General features: G+C 38.7%; 2 protein-coding genes across 3 annotated transcripts in view; one reads left to right on the top strand and one right to left on the bottom strand.

The window, feature by feature from the left end:
* Positions 1–1,259: 1,259 nt before the first annotated feature.
* On the bottom strand, positions 1,260–14,735 carry PPWD1 (peptidylprolyl isomerase domain and WD repeat containing 1). The gene is made up of 11 exons (XM_059836678.1): positions 14,492–14,735; positions 13,051–13,153; positions 12,306–12,406; positions 10,966–11,086; positions 8,539–8,986; positions 7,772–7,962; positions 7,117–7,306; positions 5,944–6,125; positions 3,682–3,763; positions 2,921–3,103; positions 1,260–1,924 (listed from the first exon to the last, which is right to left on the bottom strand). Exons 1-11 carry the CDS (start codon positions 14,631–14,633, stop codon positions 1,781–1,783), a joined length of 1,887 nt encoding a protein of 628 aa, XP_059692661.1. The 5' UTR covers positions 14,634–14,735; the 3' UTR covers positions 1,260–1,780.
* The window catches only part of CENPK (centromere protein K), a 28,037-nt gene continuing 21,682 nt past the window's right edge, over positions 14,674–21,028 (top strand). Inside the window, exons 1-3 of one of the 2 annotated variants that reach the window (XM_059836684.1) lie at positions 14,674–14,740; positions 17,456–17,554; positions 19,219–19,275. In XM_059836684.1, coding sequence (XP_059692667.1) covers positions 14,738–14,740; positions 17,456–17,554; positions 19,219–19,275 — 159 coding nt within the window. In that variant the 5' untranslated portion in view covers positions 14,674–14,737. Of the gene's footprint in view, positions 14,741–14,906; positions 15,072–17,455; positions 17,555–19,218; positions 19,276–21,028 lie in introns of those variants that run through there. The other variant, XM_059836683.1, reaches the window with a different exon arrangement.

Here is a 21,028-nt window from a genome sequence, read left to right on the forward strand (position 1 = left end):
AGGGAGGTTCTGCAGAGGGATCTGGGCAGGCTGGATCAATGGTGTGAGGTTCAACAAGGCCCAGTGCTGGGTCCTGCCCTTGGGTCACAACAACCCCAGGCAGCTCCACAGGCCAGGGCAGAGTGGCTGGAAAGGACCTGGGGGGTGCTGGTGACAGCAGCTGAACATGAGCCAGGGTGTGCCCAGGTGGCCAAGAAGGCCAATGGCATCCTGGCCTGGATCAGCAATGGTGTGGCCAGCAGGGCCAGGGCAGGGCATTACCCACTGCCCACCTGTGCTGGGCACTGGTGAGGCCACACCTCAAATCCTGAGCCAAGTTCTGGGCCTCTCAATTCAGAAGGGACATTGAGGTGCTCCTGAAGGGGCTGGAGGACATGTCCTCTGAAGAGCGACTGAGAAGAAAAGGAGGCTCAGGGGAGACCTTATCAATCACTACAACTGCTTAAAAGGAAGATGTAGCCAGGTGGGTGTTGGCCTACTCTCCCAGCTAACTAATGACAAGAGGAAATGGCCTCAGATTACCACTGGACATTAGGAGAAATTTCATCACTGAAATTGGGTCAGGTATTGGAATAGAGCACCCACTCAAGTGGTGGAGTCACCATTCCTGGAATGTTCAAAAAACATACGGATGTCATACCTGGGGACATGGTTTAATGGTAAAGATGGTGGTGTTGCTGGGTTAATGTTTACCAGGTTTTTTCAGTCTTAATGATGCTTTGATTTTGTTCCATAACTCCATCAGAAACAGCTGATGCAAAGCTTATTTCAGATAGTTTAAACTAAATTAAGTATTTCAGTAGAAGCAGTGATGGTTGTAGGATATTGGCTAAAAATGAAGCCAGGAAAAAGATTCACTAGGCTAGAATAACAAGAACGCAAACGTGAAAGAAAAAAATCACAGAAAAACCAAACAAATTGCACAGTACTTTATACACTGGCATTTTAAGAGTTGATAATTGCTCTTGGACAGAGATGTGTACACAAGTATTTTTAAAGAACAGAAGTAGGTTACATTGTTTTCTTTTCATAGCCAACAGTACCCAAACTTAATCTTTGATACACATACAAACGATTGAGAAATTTACTCAACCCAATTTCTGGCCTTTCCTTTGTCAAAGATTTCAGTGTCATGAAACAGATTAATTAAATATGAAAGATGCAAATAAACATGAAAAAGTTAAAAACACTGTCCTGGGATGTGGTAGGGGTTTTTATCATTAATTGTGCATAGAAAAGATGCAAGAAAGACAGTAGCCTTTGTAAGAAACATGTAGATGTTTTTACTTTAAAATACAAAGTTACCAGAAATGCAGAATTAGGGCACTTTAGGTACATAAAAAAAAAAATAGTAGAACCGGTGATTGCTCTGGGTTGCTCTGATTTTTTTAGCTTTCTGATGTTGACATTCTTGTAACGAACTTTCTCACACATTTTCTGTAAATAACTCATTGCTTTACATTCTTTTATAGAAGAAAAAAAATTTGATACACTGTTAGTTTATCCACTGTCATCGGAGAGGTGGCATTGTCACTGTCCAATCCACTGTCACTTTTAGAAAACTATATAAATGTTAAAGTCAGAAAATAAACTTCCCTTTTCTTCTTCACCTTGAGAACAGCAGTGTGCACTTGTGTTCTTTCGTGTCCTATAGTGACAGCTCTGTCCTGGTATTTGCTATATCTAGGAACTACCAAAAATGTTTGTTCTTCCTAGGTCCCTTTCTGGGTCCCGCATGCTCAGTTTTTTTCTGCTGAAGCTGGAACCTTCAATGCCTGCCTTACTTCACTGTTATATTAATGATGCTGATATCCTCATAGGGTTTGTCAGTTTTGGGATTGACTTTGACATTTGAGATTCTCTGAACAACTTCCATTCCTTTAGTCACCCGTCCAAACACACTATGCTTGTTGTCGAGCCACGGCTGTTTGAAAGCAGAGGAGAAAAAGAAAAGCATATTAAAATAGAAAGCAGCATGTAGGTTGGGTACCAAACCAAAAATAAAGTGTACATGGATACATTTAGGTTCCATAGTCTGGACACACAAACACCCTGTAAATACTAGCATGCAAGGAAATACTAGAATGCAGCTAACACATATGCATATGCATTTGAACTTACCTTTTCAATTGCTTTCTTAAAGTACTACAGAGGTCATGTTCTACCAGTGCAGTAGTATTGTATAGTTCATTTTAAAGTGTATTGTCAGATTACAGAAATGTTGTTTCAGTCTCTCTGTTTCATGTTATTTTCACAGAGGAATTTTAAGTGCCAGTATAGAATACTACTCAATTCAATACTCATGTAGTACATCCAATTTGAATATAGGCCCTCATACAACTTAATAAACCTCATAGCTATGGTACATAGGTTTTTTTTTTAATATTACTTTGAAGTGCTGTAAGAATGCAGTTTTTATAAGCATTACTTTCAAGGATTCTGTTTCTATATCTTAGATTCACATATTAAAATTTTTATTGTTGGCTCTGAATTTATACACAGATCAAATGAAATTTTTAAACCTCAACACTGGCTTTCTTGTATAGCTGCAGACAATATTAGACAGACATCCTGGCACCATATCCAAATCCCAAAGAATCTAACCAACACCTAGGTTTCCATCAAGTTTAAATCACTATTGTTAACATAAGATACTCTAGTAATACATAATTGCAAACATGCCTAGGAATTTTATACCACCCCCCTCCATTTAAAGGCAAAATACATCTTGATCACAAGTGATGGAAAGGTATTTCTACCTTGTAAGGGACAGTTAGTGAAGCCTATAGACTACACATCATATGCATCATTTATTTTGTAAAGTAAGTACTAGTGGGTCCCTTTTTCCATGAGAAAAACACTGATTTTTTACTGTCTAGGTAGCCTCTCAGGCCTTAAATTGAGCTTTTAGTTTACTTACAGTTGGCACTACTGTTATAAAAAACTGGGATCCATTGGTATTTGGTCCTGCATTAGCCATGCTGAGTGTATATGGTCTGTCATGTCGTAAAGTTGAATGAAACTCATCTTCAAATTCTCCTCCCCAAATACTTTCACCTCCCATTCCTGTACCAGTTGGGTCACCAGTCTGAATCATGAAACCCTGCACAGAAATTAAATGTTATCACATTACTGCATAGAATACATAACCAAAAGTGTTATATGCTAGGTGACATTTTTTCAAACTTATTTCAAACATTTCCACAAAAAGTGTTAAAATTTTGTGTGTAAGGGAGAAAGCATTTAAGGCTTTTTTAAGTGTCTATCAAGTACTTGAGAAAAAGCAAGGTTACTCACTATTCCTACCAATGAAGGACAGAAACCGGACTATCTCTACCTTTTGCAAATTCTTAGGCTCTATCACTTGATTGTGGTGTGACACAAATAAGAAGCCTTACAAGAAAGGCCTTTTGACATGAAGCAAAGTTTTAATTCAAGCAGGATATCAGGACTCATCTTTCAATTTTCAGTTTTCTGCTACCTTAACAACTGCAGAACAGCTACTACAACTTTAGTAAGTGCTAAAGCAGTTTAGAACATAAGAGCTGTTCAGAATTTACAAGGAACTCTAAAAGTACTCCAACAATCCTGTGTGCAAAAGGGAAATAGAAGTGTTAACAGAGGACTGACCACCAGAGTACATTACATTAACTAACAAAAAATTAACATGTTGCAAGTTACCTTGATGATACGGTGAATTATGTGTCCATTGTAGTAACCATTCCTGCTGTGCACACAGAAGTTTTCCACTGTTTTGGGGCACCTACAATCATGTAACAGAAAACACAACAATATTTGTCTGGTGACAGGGCCATTAAGATTTCAACTGGGACTAAAACCCCCTTGTGCTGTGCAATGTTTCAGGACTCTGTAGGAAGGGATTTACCCAAATAAGGAAAAAAAAAATCTCCAACTCCTCAATCCTAAGCTTAAAGAGAGCTGAAAGCAAAAAGCTTGGGAAGTACAAAGCTGCGTGATTACAGAAAGGCAGCACCTCTGAGTATGGCACAGGGATGTTTTAGCTGTTGCTGAGCAGGGCTTACTCACTGTTGAGGCCTTTTCTGTTCCTAATCTCACCCTGCCAGTGAGGAGCCTGGGGCTGTAGTTGAGAGGGGACCTAGCTGAGACAGCTGACCACAGAGATGCTCCATGGCACACATGCCATTATGTTCAGCACATAAAAGCTGGGGGAAAAAGCAGGGGACATGGAGAATAATGGTGATATGCCTTCCCAAGTACCCACTCCATGTGAGGGAGCCCTGCTTTCTTGGAGATAGTGGAACTTCTGCCTGTCCAGGTTTCCTGTTTTGCTTTGCTTGGGTGCATGCCTTTCGCTTTCTCTATTAAACTGTCTGAACCTCAACTCACAAGCGTAGTCACTCTTACTCTTCCAGTGCTCTCCCATTCCACCAAGGGGGATATGAGTGAGTGGTTCTGGGGGCTTAGTTGCTGGCTGGGGTTAAACCATGAGAGCCAGAAACCAAATGTCTCCTGAAGGCCTAGTTCAAGGCACCACTGACTAAAGGTTCCCTAGTTTTCTATCCGCACTCCCAATAAGGAAAAAATGGGCAAGCTGAGTTCATAGCTGTAGAGTTACTCTAGTCTAACTGTGAAAAGGAACATTAGCTTGGGTTTTAGTGATACTCTAAGCTATCAAGTGAAAAAGAGCACCAATGTCATAATTAATGGAACAGACTAGATTATAGTCCCAGGACTTGCTGAGTAATATAGAGTCATTCACAACTTTATCTCACAACAAAATCACCAAAGAATTCAAAGATGTACAGAGCCATATCCTATATGCTCTTCTTTAAAGTTTTAATCACACTAAAGAGATTTTAAATTAAAGCTCAGCTGGGAGAAAATACTACAATAAGAAAGGATGAACCTAACAATAACCAACCCTATAGAACATTGCAGTGAAGCACCTTGCAATACTGTGCATGCAGATATGACACATTAGCATGACAATTAGAAAAACGAATTCATGTAGCTTGACCTGTCACTCGTTGGCAAGAGCTCTACCATTACTACAACCTATATGCTATAATTACGAATTCCAGAAACTAGAGCCAGATGCAAGGAAACATGGGTGAAGACTGCAGTAAAAGTCTGGTAGCCCTAGAGGGTAGAATTGCAGTTGCCCTACCTGTGCTTATGACCAAAGATGAATTTGTTTTTGGAGCAGCATGGAGTAAGTCAACATAATTTAGGTTTCTATGTGTAGCAATATATTCTATAAATTTCCCATTAAATAACAGAATAATTGCAATTTTTGCATCATGAAGGAGAAAGGACGGCATTCATTTTAGCAATTGTCATTTTAAAATTCTATTTTAAATTCAATTTTAAAAACATTTTTAAATTCAATTTTAAAAACTTTTAAATTCTAGCCTGGTTTTGGATATACACAACACTAGTATTATATGCTGGTATAAATGTTATATGGCTTTTAAAGGAGCTGCAATAAAGTGTAGTACACTGGCCACATTCGGAAGTTGCAACTACTCTTCTGGCTTGCACAGACCTGCTGCCTAATCTACTGCTGCTGCCAACATCATCTTTTTTTTTCAAGATCTATGCAAACAGCACTGCCTTACAATACAGAGCTTACACAGAAGAGTATCATTACCTGTTTAAGAACAAAAGTTAAGAAAGGAACACCCTCCCTGAATCAATAACTAAATAAACCTAAATACAATTCCAAAAACTCCTGTGCCCCAGACTGTTTTTTAGACCTATTTTTACCCTACTTTATTTTTATTTGTTAAGAGTCACATTTCTACCTTAGCATATTAAGAAACTGTCAGGAAACAGAAACAGTAGAAAAAGGGAAAGAAAATAATTACTTCTAGCATGAGACAAGTCTTGGATAATGCAAACATAAGGGACAGAACAAAACAAACAACAGAAACCAAAACAGAAAAAACACCAACTACATACTCAACAGGAAAAAGCTTGATATGAATATCTCCCATGCTTGTGTGGATGATGGCACTGTCTGACACTCTTTTGGGACCTTCTGCCTGAGTGGCTGCCATGACCTCTTCTTTAGAAGGTTTCTCATTAAATACATCTCTGTCAGAATCTGCACTCTTTGTGTCTTCTGGTTCACGTTTAGTAAACTGAAGCACAAAAGAACAGAAGGTTAACTGCTTTATTCTTTTTTCCTCTTAAAATACTTAAAGTACTCTGCACCCAACACATCAATGTCATTATTCAACCTGCTGGAACACCCAGTTCAATTTGAAATGTACAGACAATTCATAGACAGTCTATCCTTGGACTGTTGTGTTGTATTATCAGCATTTCCACAGTCACAAATTCCAGTAAAACTACATGCAAATCCAAATAACTTTTAATAATCTGTTATCTTTAAACTTTCCCCTCTACAACACAAGTCTGCATTAGTTCAGCATCTTTTCTTTAAAATGAGGTGGAGAATACTAGCCTGTTCTGCTATTCTCAAACAAAATTGGCAGGTTTTATGCCAAAAGGATTAGCTGTGCTTTGCAGTTATGCTACAAAGTTAAATCATCTTATTCCAATACTGCATTAATATAAAACTATAGAAACCCAGAAAATTCAAGGCATAACACAGTCCAATCTCTAACCTCAATGGCTATAACGTCTCAAATCAGCTACTAACCACTCTGAAATTGCTTGTCTGTTTGGTTCCATCTCACCTAAAAACCCAACCGTGAACAGGAAGATGACTCCTTTCTCAGTTGCTTATAAAGTCCTTAGTGTTACCAAGTCCTGATTCTGGTCTGAAATTCTTTTCTATTATATTTTTTATGCATACAGCTGCTTCTTGTTTCTTTATAAAATCTGGTTATTTTTCTAAGTGTTCTTAGGGTTTTTTTTCAACAAGAACAAAAGGATATAATCTTCTTGGGGGAATAAAAATTTATGAAAAAATCACAGCTGTTTCTAGTTAATGTACAGATAGTTGAAAATAAAAATTCTAAGTTTACTTGCAATATAAAGAGACTCCTTTGTAAAAGCTGCATTTACAATTACAAAAAGCACTAGAAAGGTGCAAATAGAAAAACAAAATGTAATATAGAGAAATCAATAAAAGAATGGAGCTATTTAAATAGGAACCCCACATACCATGTAAAACCTGTTTTTTTTAAAAGCTGTGCAGATTACTGTTGGATCTGCCTGAATATTCTGGAGAACAGGATTTTCAGATGCCTTCATCTCTATAGTGATCGCTGCACGATGTTTCTTTGCTACTCCTTGGAACAAAGCCAGTTGCATCATTCTGATGTTCTCTTGTTTTCCCAAGATACGAATACACCTGAAATACAAGATGTAAAGAGGTGTAATGTTCAGCTGCTCACAGTCAGAAAATGTCTTATTAGATTCAGAGAAAAATTTCAAAATCCTCTCAAAATCATTATTTACTAATAATTTGTATGATGTTTCTCAATTTAAACTTGGTACCTTAATTTACCAGTCAGCCTCCTTATGTAATAAAAATCCCAAATAAATGATTCACCTTTACTTTACATTATCCCATCCAGTTAAACAGAGATTAATGGATTAATTACACATTTTTATACACATTTGCTTGCCATTTGTCTAAACTCTAATCTCCAATGATTCCTTATAAAGAATGGGAGCCTTACAGTGTAATGTAAAGCTCTCAAATAACAACACAAAAAGATTAGACACCACCACAGTCTTATCAAGTTTTAAATATGCTCTAAATTTGACTGAATAAAAACAGAAATTTATCTCGATGTGTGTCACTGGAACTTACCTGTTAGTCTCTACATTTATGACCTTAATGCCCAACATAGTTCCATAGAGAACGAAGTGTCCAGTTTCATCAAAAATTATATTAATTAATCTAACTGCATCCACCTTCTCCAGCTCACGCTCAACTGCCATACGCCGGCCAAACTCCATGTCAGGCAGCTGCTGTCTCATCTGCTGAAGTTCAGTAAACATCTACAAAAAAAACCCCAGTACTACTATATTAACATATTTTAAACTTTTTATCCAGTAAAACACTGATTCACATGATTAGAAAATACTGAATTCAAGTGAGATTGCTCCATTCAAACTTAACTGAAGGATTTAGGTAAATGCAAGTAATACTCTATTTTAATGATACAACAGGCATGTTGTAAGACTAGGCTTAAGCACATGAAAGTGTGCAGTTGTCTATCAAATTCCTAAGAAGATGACAAATTTAATTCATTATCATGATGTTACTTGCAATGGGCATTTTCCACCATCTTCCACAATTGCTTTCTAGTTAAATGTAATCTAGCAGCATGAAAACAGAAACAAAAATCAACAACTCTGTTTCACTATGTAGGTAACATAAACGAAAAAGAATTTATTTTGGGGCAAAGCAATCTAAGAGAAAAGCAAGAGAACACAGAAAGCCTTTTTTGCAAGAAAAATATGGGAAGGAAGCTTGCCTTTAGAAATAAATTATAGCTTAGACGAATGTGCTGGCAAACAAATACAAGAAAGTAGAGAAAACATTTCAATAAGGAGAAACAAGACAAAACTCACACTCAGAGATTCATCAAAGACTCTCATGAGCTTTCCCGTCAGAAAACGAAAAATTCTAACTTTTCTGTCAGACCCAAGAGTGGCCATTTTCTTGCCATCAGGTGAAAAACTTATACTGGATGGGTAAGCCTTGCATTTAGCAAATTCATATAGATCGGTATCCGTTTTATACTCCCAGTTCACATTCTTGGGAAATTTATATTCATGAGGAGTACCGGTCCAGTACTCAATCATTCCGGACTTGTCAGAAGACACAACTGCTTTGTAGACAGGGTTCAGGCGTATCTGAGTAAGAGGGGACATGTGGAGTTTATCGAAAACATGAAGTGGCTGATTATTTCCTCGTCCATCATATATGAATATTTTTCCTGTGCTTTTCTCAGATGTTGCAACAGAAGAAATAGCATCTCCAGGGCAATATACCCATTCACACTGGCCAGGGTGGTAGCTGCAATAAACAGTAGAAAGGAAAAAAAAATTTAAAATAAACTAGGAATGGTTTTAATTAGGTAAGAGTCAAGTTATGCTGTAACTTGAAATCAAACACCAGAAGCAAATTTTAAACTTTATTTACTAGTTCTGCTAATACATATCTTGCTAATATTGAGCATATTATCGGCAAGTTTTACCAAGAAATACCATTCAGTGGGAGACTACCAATTTCTGTTCCTTCCATATTGTTTTGCAATGAGGCTGTGATAGTCAAAGTAGAAAATGAGTAAAAAGGATGATTTGGACAGAAATCCAGATAAAAAACCGAAGTGGCATTAATAAATAGTACTGACTATTTATTCAGTACTACTGAATAGTACTTATATAAGTCAGTACCATTTCTCTTCCATCTTTTAAGTGAGTAATGACTCAGTAGAAATGAAGACAACTGCATCTCTGCCAAACACTTCTGCAAAAGTTCAACTAGATCTTGCCAGGAAAAAAAAACACAAAACCACTAAATCTCCAAAAAATGATGCAAGCAAAATTAAGACAATTTTAACCCTATTTCAATAAGCGTTGAGAATGCATTTAAGAAGGAACTCATTTGCTACTTGCAAAAGTGCAATCTAAAAATAAGACAGCGATATAGTCAATAATATAAGTTATGTCTCTTAAAGTCTGTAAGCAAAAGATTCCGAAAACTAGGACTCAAACTAAATCGCCAACATCAAAAAAATGATACAACCTCCAGAGGAAACATATGTTTAGTATCCTTTCACAAACTGAACTAACAGATGCTGATGGACTGGTGATATTCTGACATTCTGACAGACACCAATAATTTGGATTTTCAATTTCTGTCTGTAAAGAGAAACAAATACTTTGCCTCAAATTCATTAGGAACAACAGGATCAAATAAATAAATACGAAGTCTCTGAAGAAATAGCCAATGTTTTCCAGATCACAGATGGAAGCATAAAGTATGGAGATTTGCAGACAGCCATGGTTTACAGATTAGCTAGAACTGGAAAGCTCTGAAGATCAGGGGTGCTTTTTTGGATATAAATTTCTTTTTTCTATAATTTTACCCATTATGTAGTACCATTAACAGGGCTATGTCAAAAATAACAGAAAAACCAAAAAGCTTAAGCCTAACTGAAATTTTCCAGAATGGCAGCCAAGAGAGAATCAATTCCTATAGGTGAAGTACATTATCTGGAGGATGACACTAAAACTAAAACAAAGCAGATAGCATATGCTTTTATTATATGTTCTTTGTAAAAGCTTTTCCCCCTGACTTTATACTTCTATTCAGTTTTAAAATTAACCAATACATCATAGACTATGAAGAATATGTTTTCCAATTCTAACAGGTTTGTGGAGAAATCAATATTTCTACTGTTCTTGATGCAGCATTTATTGATCCTCCAGCCCTTCAAATCCACCCTTTTAACAGTGTAGGGTTGTTTTTCTCTGGTATTGTTATCATTCCAGTAACATCCATTCCTGTTTCTCCCAGATCCTTTAGGTACATACTGAGTAACTACACAACTAAAAAAACAGTAATATTGCTTCTAACAGAAAAGGGAAACTGACAAAGACAAAAAAAACGAGACAACACAGACAGGCCAAATCCCTTCCCTAATGGAGCTACTAATAGGCGGTAATTTTTATACTCAGTGCCAAACAGAAAAAAATTATGCCTAGCTAAATATTTGAAGAAACCCCTCATCTCTGTGCGTAGTATGTAACACAGAGGAAGCTCCTTTTCTATGCCTCTCTTCTAGTGCTGCAGTACTAATTTTTTCTATTCAGTCAGGCAGTCTCCAGCCACTGGATTCATTTCAGACAGTGGAGTTTACTCAACTTCATATGACTGGGGCATGAGGGAAAGGGAAGAACTCAAGAATCCCAAATTACTGACTTATCTCTTAGCAAAACAACCCCCACTGATAATCTCAAAAGAACACCTCTGAGAACTAAGTAACTTACCCAAGTTTCAGCATGTTGATCATGTCAAAGTTGACTACATCAAACACCTTCATTGCTTTGTCATCTCCAACAGAACAGAATAATGCCCCCTCTGAACTAACAGCAATACTCTCAATAACACCTGTAAATTAGTTTAAGATACTATTAAGAAATGGAAAAGGACAAACTTCATTCCAGTATTACATACGGAAATCCTACAGAGGCTTAAACCTATTTCCCAACTGTTTTGTCACCTTTTCCATTAAAAACTCTACCCGGAGTCAATAAAATATTCTTTTAAAAAGTAAAATTCACAAAACAACACTTTATGGCCTATCAGCGTTTAGACTCAGGTATGTGATAATGAGCAATTTATGAAAAACATAGTAAAATATTATAATGGCAGTAATTTTAATTTAAAATGTTGATTTTAGAAAATTGAGAATATTATGATGGGGTAAACATCATGTGCTCTGCAGCTTGCATCTCTCAACAGGGTAAAAGCAGCAGAACTCTACAGACTATTACACCCACGATACTCAAAACTCCTCTGCAACTGAGCTTTCCAGAGAGTTCTCACAATGCTGATTTTCACATGGTAGGTTTTGTTCACACCTTTTGCTTCAGTATATAATAAGAAGCCAGTAGTTAAGATCAAAACCAGACTTTAGTATTTGTCATTCTAAAAGGAAACCATGCTTTTACTACCTATTATTAAATATTTTTCTTACTGTAACATTTTGCCTATCAAACTGGATTTTTTTTCCTTCAGGCATATCATAATTTCTAATACTGTTGAGAATAAAATTTTCTGTCCAGCCTATTTAATGCTTAGCATAGTATTGAAAACCTTTGTGCACTTATTAGCTCAGAAAATTGGGTTAAAGTTTCTCTTAATTACAATTTGTCTCATAACTACCACAATAAGGTAATTTACTCTACAGTTACAGTATTCCAGATGAAAATTACTGCCTTTTTTCCACACTACAAGGGGAAAAAAAAAGACTGAGGTATCCTTATTTATAGTAACATATTTTTTAACTTCTCTGGATTTTATTAACACTTTTGTGTATCTTGTTCACTTATGTCCCAGATATTCTCCCCACAATCAGGCACAAGGCAATGCAAAGGCTTCAGTTTCCATTTTCATATTTCATTTTCACCCTATCCCTGCTACAGCTTGGCAACAAAATGTAACAGGACAGAGAAATAAAAGGAAGATTGGTAGATATCATTTAATTTCTCACTGCACTAAAGGAACCCCAGAATCTCTCTCTCTATTTGCACTCTCTCTTCAAACAACAAAGAGCACGGGAGAGGAAAAAGTAAAGTCCTTTAGAAAAGAAAGAGCAACTTCTCACCCAAGTGACTTCGGAAGTGTTTAACAAACTCAATCCCTTCTTCTATTTTCTTCCAGAATTTTACATGTCCATCATGACTGGCTGTTATGATAAAATCTGTCCTACAATTAGAAAAGGAAAATAAAATCAAGAAAACAGAGGCATGCATTATGCACCTTCCCACTGGTCAGTAATTTGCACTAGAACTAAGACTGTGCAGAGAATGAAATCTCAAGAAATTACTGTGACAGTCTGTCTGAATGGGTACTATAACTCCTGGAAAAACAAAACAGGTATTTTAGTACATTCTGGATTAATCGATGAAAAGACAAACTGAAGAAAAATATAACACTATCCTTTTTGAATATGTAAATATAACTGCTATTTTAAGTCTGGTTTCATGGTAGAGTGTGTGTGTGTGTGTGTGTGTGTGTGTGTGTGTGTGATCTCTGCAATTCTGGTGAATGGTATTTTTTCAGAGGGAGTAAGTTACTCTTACTCCTGTATTTCTGCATATTTTAACCACGATTTTAAGACCCTCCTTAAAGAGGTAGGGTCTTAAGACCCTTTTACGACCCTATAAAAACAACCTTTATCTTGCTTCTAGATAAGCCACTTATTAAAAAAAAAAACAAACTGCCACCCTTTAAAAACCACCTCAGGACACTGTAACTTTACGTTATTAAACTTCTACAGGGAAAATTTCCTAGTCTACACAAAAATACACCCCAGAAAAAGAAATACAATGGAAAACAAAAATACTTACTTTGTACATGCTACATGTGTAATAACATCTCTGTGCATGTAGCTGCGTTCATACATTGAAGCCGATGGTAGATTTTCAAGATAAACATGTTCAAATTCAAGAACTACACAGAATAGAAGAAAAGTCAGAATATTTTTTTTTCATGAAGTTACATCTACATTTTGTTCTCTTTTACTTATCTTTTTACTGCTTACTCATATTTAGTCAAAAATATGCAGGGTTTTGTGTTCAAACATAATAAAGGGCTTTTAGCTCTGGTTTTTCACTCAGACTTACACATTTTCTGTGGACTAAAAAAACTCAAATGCTGCTTCAACTCATATTACCCCTCCCTCTTAAAGCAACTGTTACAGTAACTGTCTTATTGTTTCAAGAAAACCCGAAGTCAATCAACAGTTTTAAGTTACTGCCAGAAAACAGAAGGTCATCTGATCCTCCTTTCATTCTAAAACCACATGTACCCCTGTTGTTTTTACAAGATTTGTAGTCCCACACAGCTCCTGAAACCTAAATTTTAAATGCCGGTATCTACCTATTTCATTGTTTAAGTGGCTGACCTAAAATAGTTTGATTTTGAGTTTTGTTTCTGATTTTTAGATCCTACTTGTTAACAACACGTGTGCAACGGTATGTTTTACTGAACTTGCACGTTTATATCTCATGAATATTGTTTTCTTTACTTAAAGAAAACTTTAAGTGATACCCAGAGAGGTGGAAGTTGCTGCACACACCAACACCACATGTTAAAACACAGCCTAGAGGCTTCTCCTGCTGCTCCAGCCTAGGGCAGTGATCTGAAAGATGGAGTAACTCTACATCAATAAACAGCACAGCTTCAGCCTGCACAGCAGCAGGGCTCTTAGCTTTAAAGTGTTCTCCAGAGGAAGCAAAAGTCTTAGAGTCATAGAATGTTAAGAGGCTGGAATAAGCCTTAAATACCATCTAGTCCCAAGCCCTCTCCTACTAGACCAAGTTGCTCCGCGCCTTACTCAACCTGCCTTTGAACACGCTGCCAGGGCAGGAGCACTCAACAAATAACTGGGCAACCTGTGCCACGACCTCACAGTAAAGAATTTTTTCCTTACAGCTAACGCGAATTTTCCCTTTTTAAGTTTGCACCAACTAGTCTTGATGCTATCACTGCAGTTCTTGTCGAAAAGTCGGTCTCCTGCTTCCTTGTAAGTCCCTTTAGGTTCTGGAAGGTTGCTATGAGGTCTCCACGTAAGTTTCTCTTCTGCAGGCTGGAAAGTTTCTCACACCAGGCACCCCCGCTCAGTAATTCCGCACCTGAAGGTTTCCCCCTAGCGTGCTCATTTTACATACGAGACACAGCTTCAGGAATCGGGCTCCCGAGACTGCCCTCACCTCGCGGCCGCGCCCGCCCTGCGGGGCGCCCCACCGCCGGACCCCACTCGGGGCAAAGCTTCACTCCTACCCTTACCTCTCCTTTTCTTCGCCTGCGCGGCCTCCCCCGGGAGCGGCCCGACCCAGCGCTCATCCTCCTCGTCCGCTGCCGCCAGATCCCCGCCACCCGCCTCCACCTCCGGCGGCTTTCGCTTGCGCTCCAGCTCGGCGGACGCCATGGCGCACTCGTCACTGTCCCACGCCGGGCGCTCTGCGAGTGACGTCTGCGCTGGGTCCTCTGCGAGTGACGTAAGCGCCGCGGATCGGACGGCGGGAAGCGGCCATGGTAGTAACGGGCGGGAGGGGCGGCGGGAGGGTGCCGGGCGGCTCCCGGCGCTCAGGGGGATCCCGGCGCTCCGACACCTCGGCGCTGGGAGGCGTTCTCGGCCGCGGGGCTGCTTTGCAGGGTGGGCGCTGGCTTTCCGGCTGGGAAAGCGGCGACGTTCATCCCTCGGCTGTGAGCGGGAATGTCCCGCCTCACGTCTTGCCGCCCTTGTGCTGCAGGGGTTGGCGTCGGGGGCGCGGGAGCTCCGTGTCTCACCGCTTTTGCGATGTCGTTTATACCCTGCCGATATTTTGCTTCCGAAGTGGCTTCGTGTCTCTTTCGCAAACCTTCGGTCAGTTTTCTCTCCCCTCCCTCCCCGTCTTCCCGCCGTTGGTCGTTATGTGCTTGGTCACATGCCGCATTTCGCCTTCCTCATGTGTGTAAGTGTATGAAAGGGACTGTGCCAAGAGAACGGATTCAGGCTCTGCTCGGTGGTGCCCAGCAATTGGACGAGAGGCAATGGGCAGATATTGATGCCCCTGAAGTTCCACCTGAACATGAGGAAGAGCTTTACTGTGCAGGTGACCGTGCGCTGGAACGGATTGCCCAGAAAGGGTGTGGGCTCTCCCTCACTGGAGATATTCATCTGGACACAATCCTGTGCCGTGTGCTCTGGAATGATCCTGCTGAAAACGGGAGGTTGGACCAGATGACCCCCTGTGGTCCCTTCCAACCTGACCCATTCTGTGATTTTTTTCATAAAGCCTTAGCTAATATAGAGCCTACACTTGGACATGTGTGTATTTCTTAACTAATTATGTAGTCCTAAAACAAGGTAAGAAGGGATAACTTGTTATAACTGGAAGACATTAGTATTAAAGCTGGAAAAACTTCCAGTTTCCACACTTCCAGGTGTGGAAATAGAAATGTAATTTAACCATACTGAAATAGGGAAAACTGCAAGCTACAAGAAAATAACATCCAAAAGGAACATTTGATTGTGTGTACAGTCTAAGGTAGTTAAGAGCACAGCATTAAGGACGGCAAGTCAGTTTGGCTTGTGAGAGCCCTGTCATGTCTCACAATTGAAATGTTGTATGGAATTGACCTGGAAATTTAAAGTTAACAACAGAATAATTTAATCATTTTTGTGTGATGGATATTTTTCTCTTCAGAGAAGAGAAAGCAATATTATTCCATATAATGCTTTCATGGTGATGAATTATAGTATTGCAGGGGATATGAGCAAAATAGGTTTTCCTCCCACCCCACGACCCTTTCAAATTGCCAAAGCATAGAGCTCTTTTTTTTTCCCTTCACTTTATTCTTCTCTCTCCCCTTTATCCCCCCAGACCCTCTTTGGCTCCTTTTTTGTCTGAGAAAAAACTAAGATTGCTTAGTTTCTTTTTTAGTTTCTTCCTTCTGGGTAGTCTTTGCTGGAGGCATTTCAGAAGTCTTAATAAATTATGGAAACTGGTTCTGTTTTATATTATGGAGACATTCCAAGACTCTTAAGAAGATAATGATCTTCCTTTCCAAAATCTATGCTCATTAGTTCTTATAAGATCATGGTAACCTTGATTCTGTAGTGTTCTGTTTTAAATGCAACAAATTTGCCAGGAAGACTTAGTAGAAGTATTGGCTACATATGTGTTCTCTAGTGTAATTCCAGCATTCAGTGAGATGTTCTGATTTTCTTTCCTCATCCACTTTGCTATGAGGTGCTTGAACTTTGCAAGTACTAGTGGAATAGTTCACTCCTTTTAAATAGGGATTTTGACATCATTTTCTCTGATGCTGTGTTTTTGTCCTGAAAAAGAACAGAAGATTGAGTTAGTAATTTATGCTTCATTAAAAAGGTAAAAAACTGTAATTCTTCTCTAGATCATTATCTATTTTTAATATTTCTATTTAATCTCTATGTGTTTGGTGGGCCTAGTGACCCACTAAGGTATTTTTAAAGGCTTCTTGCATCTGGTACATCTAGCCTGTTGGTTGTTTTCCCTAGGAAAAAAATTTTAGTCCTTCTTACTTTCCCCCTGTTAATTGCTGCTATCATTCAGGTATCTCTTCAGTGAGAAACATACAAATTCATAAATTTATTTCCAGCTGTTTCTTTCTGACCCAACAGTTTCTCAAAGTTTTTAATTTAACTTGGATTGATTTTTATTTTGGCTGTCCAGGTGCTCTCTTTCCTTGGTTGTCTGTATATCTTTCAGGTTCTTTTGTTTGTTTTTCTAGTAACTTTGAGGGTGCTTAATTTGTTAATCAAAATTATTCTGAATTCAAATGAAAGAGAAATAGATTACCATATTTATTGTCACAGCAGAAGTAACTGCTTAAAAATAAATATTTATATAAAATATAATATATAATAAATATTGTAGATAAATGGGGGTAGAGTGTAGCTTTGTAGATGTGCGATTCTCTTATTATTTCTGTAATAAAGTGTTGGAAATAAAGAAGCCATTGCAAATAATCAAAGCAGTTACGGAAATTTAGGACTTTGTCATTCAATTTTAAAAGTAAATCATTAGAGTCTTCTAATTTTACTTAGTAATATAGTTAGCTGATTTTACTTAATGGCCAGGTGCTTTCTAAAACTAGAGGAGTTAGCTAAAAGCTTTGAATTAAGGGAGTTTATTCTGTTATATAGTTGATCTGAAATGGCAGGTATGATTGAGTAATCAGTTATTGTAGATCTACATGATAACTGTTCTCTTCCCTTGTTAATAGGCTGAATGTTTATCAGAGATCAGTAACAGTGCTGGTCCTGTCGATGCCAAGGATGAACTCTTGGATGAATGTGAAAGTATTTGGAAGCAGATGAAAGAGGTATGCAAATATAAATGTTAGACTAGGTTTATTGTAAAGCTTTTTCACAATTATTTTATTCACCACATGCTTGCCCCAAAGAAACCACTTCAATAAAACCAAACCAACCAACCAAAAAAACCCAAACAAACAAAAAATCACAAACAAACAGAAAAAAAAAGCAAACAATATCTTCAGAAAGGTCAAATGTATAGGTGCTGGGAGGGGTGAAGAATGCCTTGTAGTGTCAATGTGCTGATGTTATGATTTAGTTAGTGTGGGAGTATAGATTAAAATTATGGAAAATGAAACAACTTATTTGTGTTGCGGTAGTACCAGCATACAGAGACCCTTCTCTCTTGAGCCTTGCAAAAGATGGGATTCCATTTCACAGGTCCTTTGGATCTTGGAGGAGAGAGAGGCAGAGGACGACAATCATATCTCCGTATGCTTATGCCCTTCCAAACTCACAGTTACATTGTCATGGCTAAAATTTCTCTCCTGTACAGTTAATAGCTGATTATTTTTATTTTCTGGATTCCCTGAAAAAAGTATTTCCAAACTTAAAGTAGAACAAAGTACAGACAAGTCACAGTGCAATAATTTTACACAAGTTTATTTAAAAAGACTAATGGAATTTATTTCTTGTTGAGTATTCAGAAGTTCGCATGTAACAAGTGGCAGGGAATTCTATGTCTCAGTTTCTGAACTTTTGTTTGGAGGACCTGAACTTTCTCTGAAATTTTCAAATTAGAAGAGAAATCTGAATTTTTACTATTTTGAATGTGATTGAAAATATTTGATATCTTGTATCTCATTCCCAGCATGCCCAAAATAATACAGGAAGTGATGTGTTATTTTTGGCAGCTGATGAAAATAGTTGGATTTTTATTGTTTGGATTTTGCATCCTGGACTCAAAATGTTCATGTTTCAGCAAAGCGTTTAAACTAATAGTCATTTAATTAGCTCCTAGGTTATGTGGTTGCATGTAATGTTCCAATGATTGTGTGTTATCATGAACAGTTTTTGTGGGAGAAATCCTATACAATGTTCTGGTATCCAGATGTTAACAGCAAGGTTTCCAAAGTACTGCTTAGTAGTTCTCTTGCTTAGTGGAATACATCCTGCCTTGTTATGGGCAAGTTACATTGGTGACAGTTAGAAAAAAAGAGAGTTTAGAAGGTGTCACCTCTCTGTGTATTGGATATTTGTGGTGGGCTGAATTTCAGACTGCATATACACCCCATTGCAGTCATGAGAGCTGATGTAGTATTCTCCCAAAAATCAGACCACTTCTGAACTGTACAGTATACTGCCTTAAATTACTTAAAACTAAAAACATGTATTGTAATATGATTGCTCTGTTTGGAGCAATCTGTTTGGAAAGCCAGAAGTGTAGCAGAAAGCATGTTAACTTTTCAGCAGCTTCCCTGTTCAGGCTTGTCCATGACATGTCCAGCTGCTACTTTTCTCCTTCAGAGTTACGTTCTACTTTACTGTGCTGTGATTTCAAAACATTTCTTAATTTGCTCTTCTGGGTTAGGGTATAAGGGATGTGGAAGGATTCTTTTATTTCTATATTGAAAAAGTTGTGTTTAAATTTCTAAGAATCGTGTTTTGTTCTTACAAAAGAAAAGAGTAAACAAACTTTCTTTGTGTTTTATTTCTTTTTGTTTCTACCAAGTGTCAGAGCAAGCTAATGCTTCTAGGAACAGAGACACTGCTACCATCAGATGCCAAGGTAAGACAGTGAGTTTTTAAAACCACTTCATTTTCTGTTAAGACTGTAGAATCACAGAATAGCCTGGGTTAGAAAGGACCTAAAGATCATCTAGTTCTAACCCAGACATAGGCAGAGACACCTTCAGCTAAATCAGGTTGCTTTAAGCCCCTTCTAGCCTGGCCTGGAACCCTTTTAGGGATGGGACATCTGCAGCTTCTCTGGTCCACCTGTTCTGTGCTTACACAATAAAGAATTTCTTCCTAGTATCTAATATAAACCTGCTCTTTGTTATCCTAAGGCCATTTCCCCTTGCCCTCTCACTACATGCACTTGTAAACAGTCTCTCTTCTTTCTTTAAGGCCCTATTCAGGTACTGGAAGGTCCTGTAGTGTTTCCCTGGAGCCTTCTCCAGGTTGAACAATCTCAACTCCCCTCACCTGTCTTTGTAGGAGAGGTATTCCTGCCCTCCAGTCATTTTTGTGCTTTTCCTCCAGACTTACTTGAGCAAGTTCACATCCTTCTTATGTTGGGGACCCCACAGCTGGAGGCAGCACTCAAAGTGGGGTCTCACCAGAGCAGAGTGGAGGGGCAGAATCACCTATCTTGACCTACCTGCTGGCCATGCTTCATTTGATGCGGGGGGTTACAGTTGGCTTTCTGGACTGCAAGTGCATGTGTCCAACTTCTCATATACCAGGATCCCCAAATCTTTCTTTGCAGGACTGTTCTCTGGCAGCCTGTATTGATACTGGGGGTTGCCCTGACTCAGCTATGGGACCTTGTGCTTGGTCTTGTTGAACTTCATAAGTTTCATACTAGTGCAGCTCTCAAGCCTGTCCAGGTCCTTCTGAATGCCATACCTTCCCTGCAGTGTGTCAACTGTCCCACACAGCCTGGTGCTGTCAGTGACTTGCTGTGACGTGCTGAGGGTGCCCTTGATCCCACTGTCCATGTTCCTGACAAAGATGTTACATAGTGCCTGCCTCAGAAACAAGGCCTCTGGAATGCCCCCTCATCACGGATCTTCACCTGAATGCTAAACTGTTGACTGTACCTGTGAGTGTGACCATCCAGCCAATTCCTTATCCACTGAGTGGTCTGTCAGATCTGTGTCTCAAGAGTTTAGTGACAAGGATACTGTTCCAAACAGTGTCAAATTCTTCGCACAGTTCCCAAACAGATGACATCAGTAGCTCGTCCCTTATGCACCAATGTCCTAATCCTGTTATAGGAAGCAACCCAGGCATGATTTGTCCTTAAATTCGTGTTGCTTAACAACAGTTGCCTCTTAATTTTCCACATGCCTTAGCGTAATTTCAAGAAGGATCTGCTCCTTGGTCTTGCTGGGCACAGAGGTGAGACTGATCAATCTGTAGTTTCAAATATCATGGATAGTGGCTTTACCACTTCACCTGCCAGTTCCCTGTCATCGGTTTAATCCTATCTGGCCAGTTTAGCTGTTCATCACTCCCCTCCTCATCTGGACTGGGGAGAGGAAATATAACTGAAGCCTCAGGAATCGAGATAAGGACAGATTTTTCTCTTCCTAACTTTGAAAAATGCAACTGATAAATTACTAACATAGGCAGCAAAATGGGAGGAGAAAGGGGTGTAACTTCAATTTTTTCTTTTTAAATGTCATTGTTATGCTGTCTCTAACAGCATCCTTCTGGACATCTGTGCAGCTGTGGGATGAGCAGGTTCACAGTGTGCTGGCTGAAGCATAGAGCTCAGCAGGGTGCAGTGACTGGGGCTATATCTGGCTGGTGAC

This window comes from Haemorhous mexicanus, chromosome Z, assembly GCF_027477595.1.
Source record: "Haemorhous mexicanus isolate bHaeMex1 chromosome Z, bHaeMex1.pri, whole genome shotgun sequence".
Lineage (NCBI taxonomy): Eukaryota > Metazoa > Chordata > Aves > Passeriformes > Fringillidae > Haemorhous > Haemorhous mexicanus.

What these genes read in the sequence shown, in the direction of transcription:
- PPWD1 (XM_059836678.1), bottom strand. Translation starts at nt 14,633, where the DNA reads ATGGCGTCCGCCGAGCTGGAGCGCAAGCGAAAGCCGCCGGAGGTGGAG. An exon ending in ACACTTCCGAAGTCACTTGG is followed by an intron (nt 11,087 to 12,305) that starts GTGAGAAGTTGC and finishes ACTAATTTACAG; the next exon opens with GTGTTATTGAGAGTATTGCT. An exon ending in AAAAAAACAGGTTTTACATG is followed by an intron (nt 6,126 to 7,116) that starts GTATGTGGGGTT and finishes TTTGTGCTTCAG; the next exon opens with TTTACTAAACGTGAACCAGA.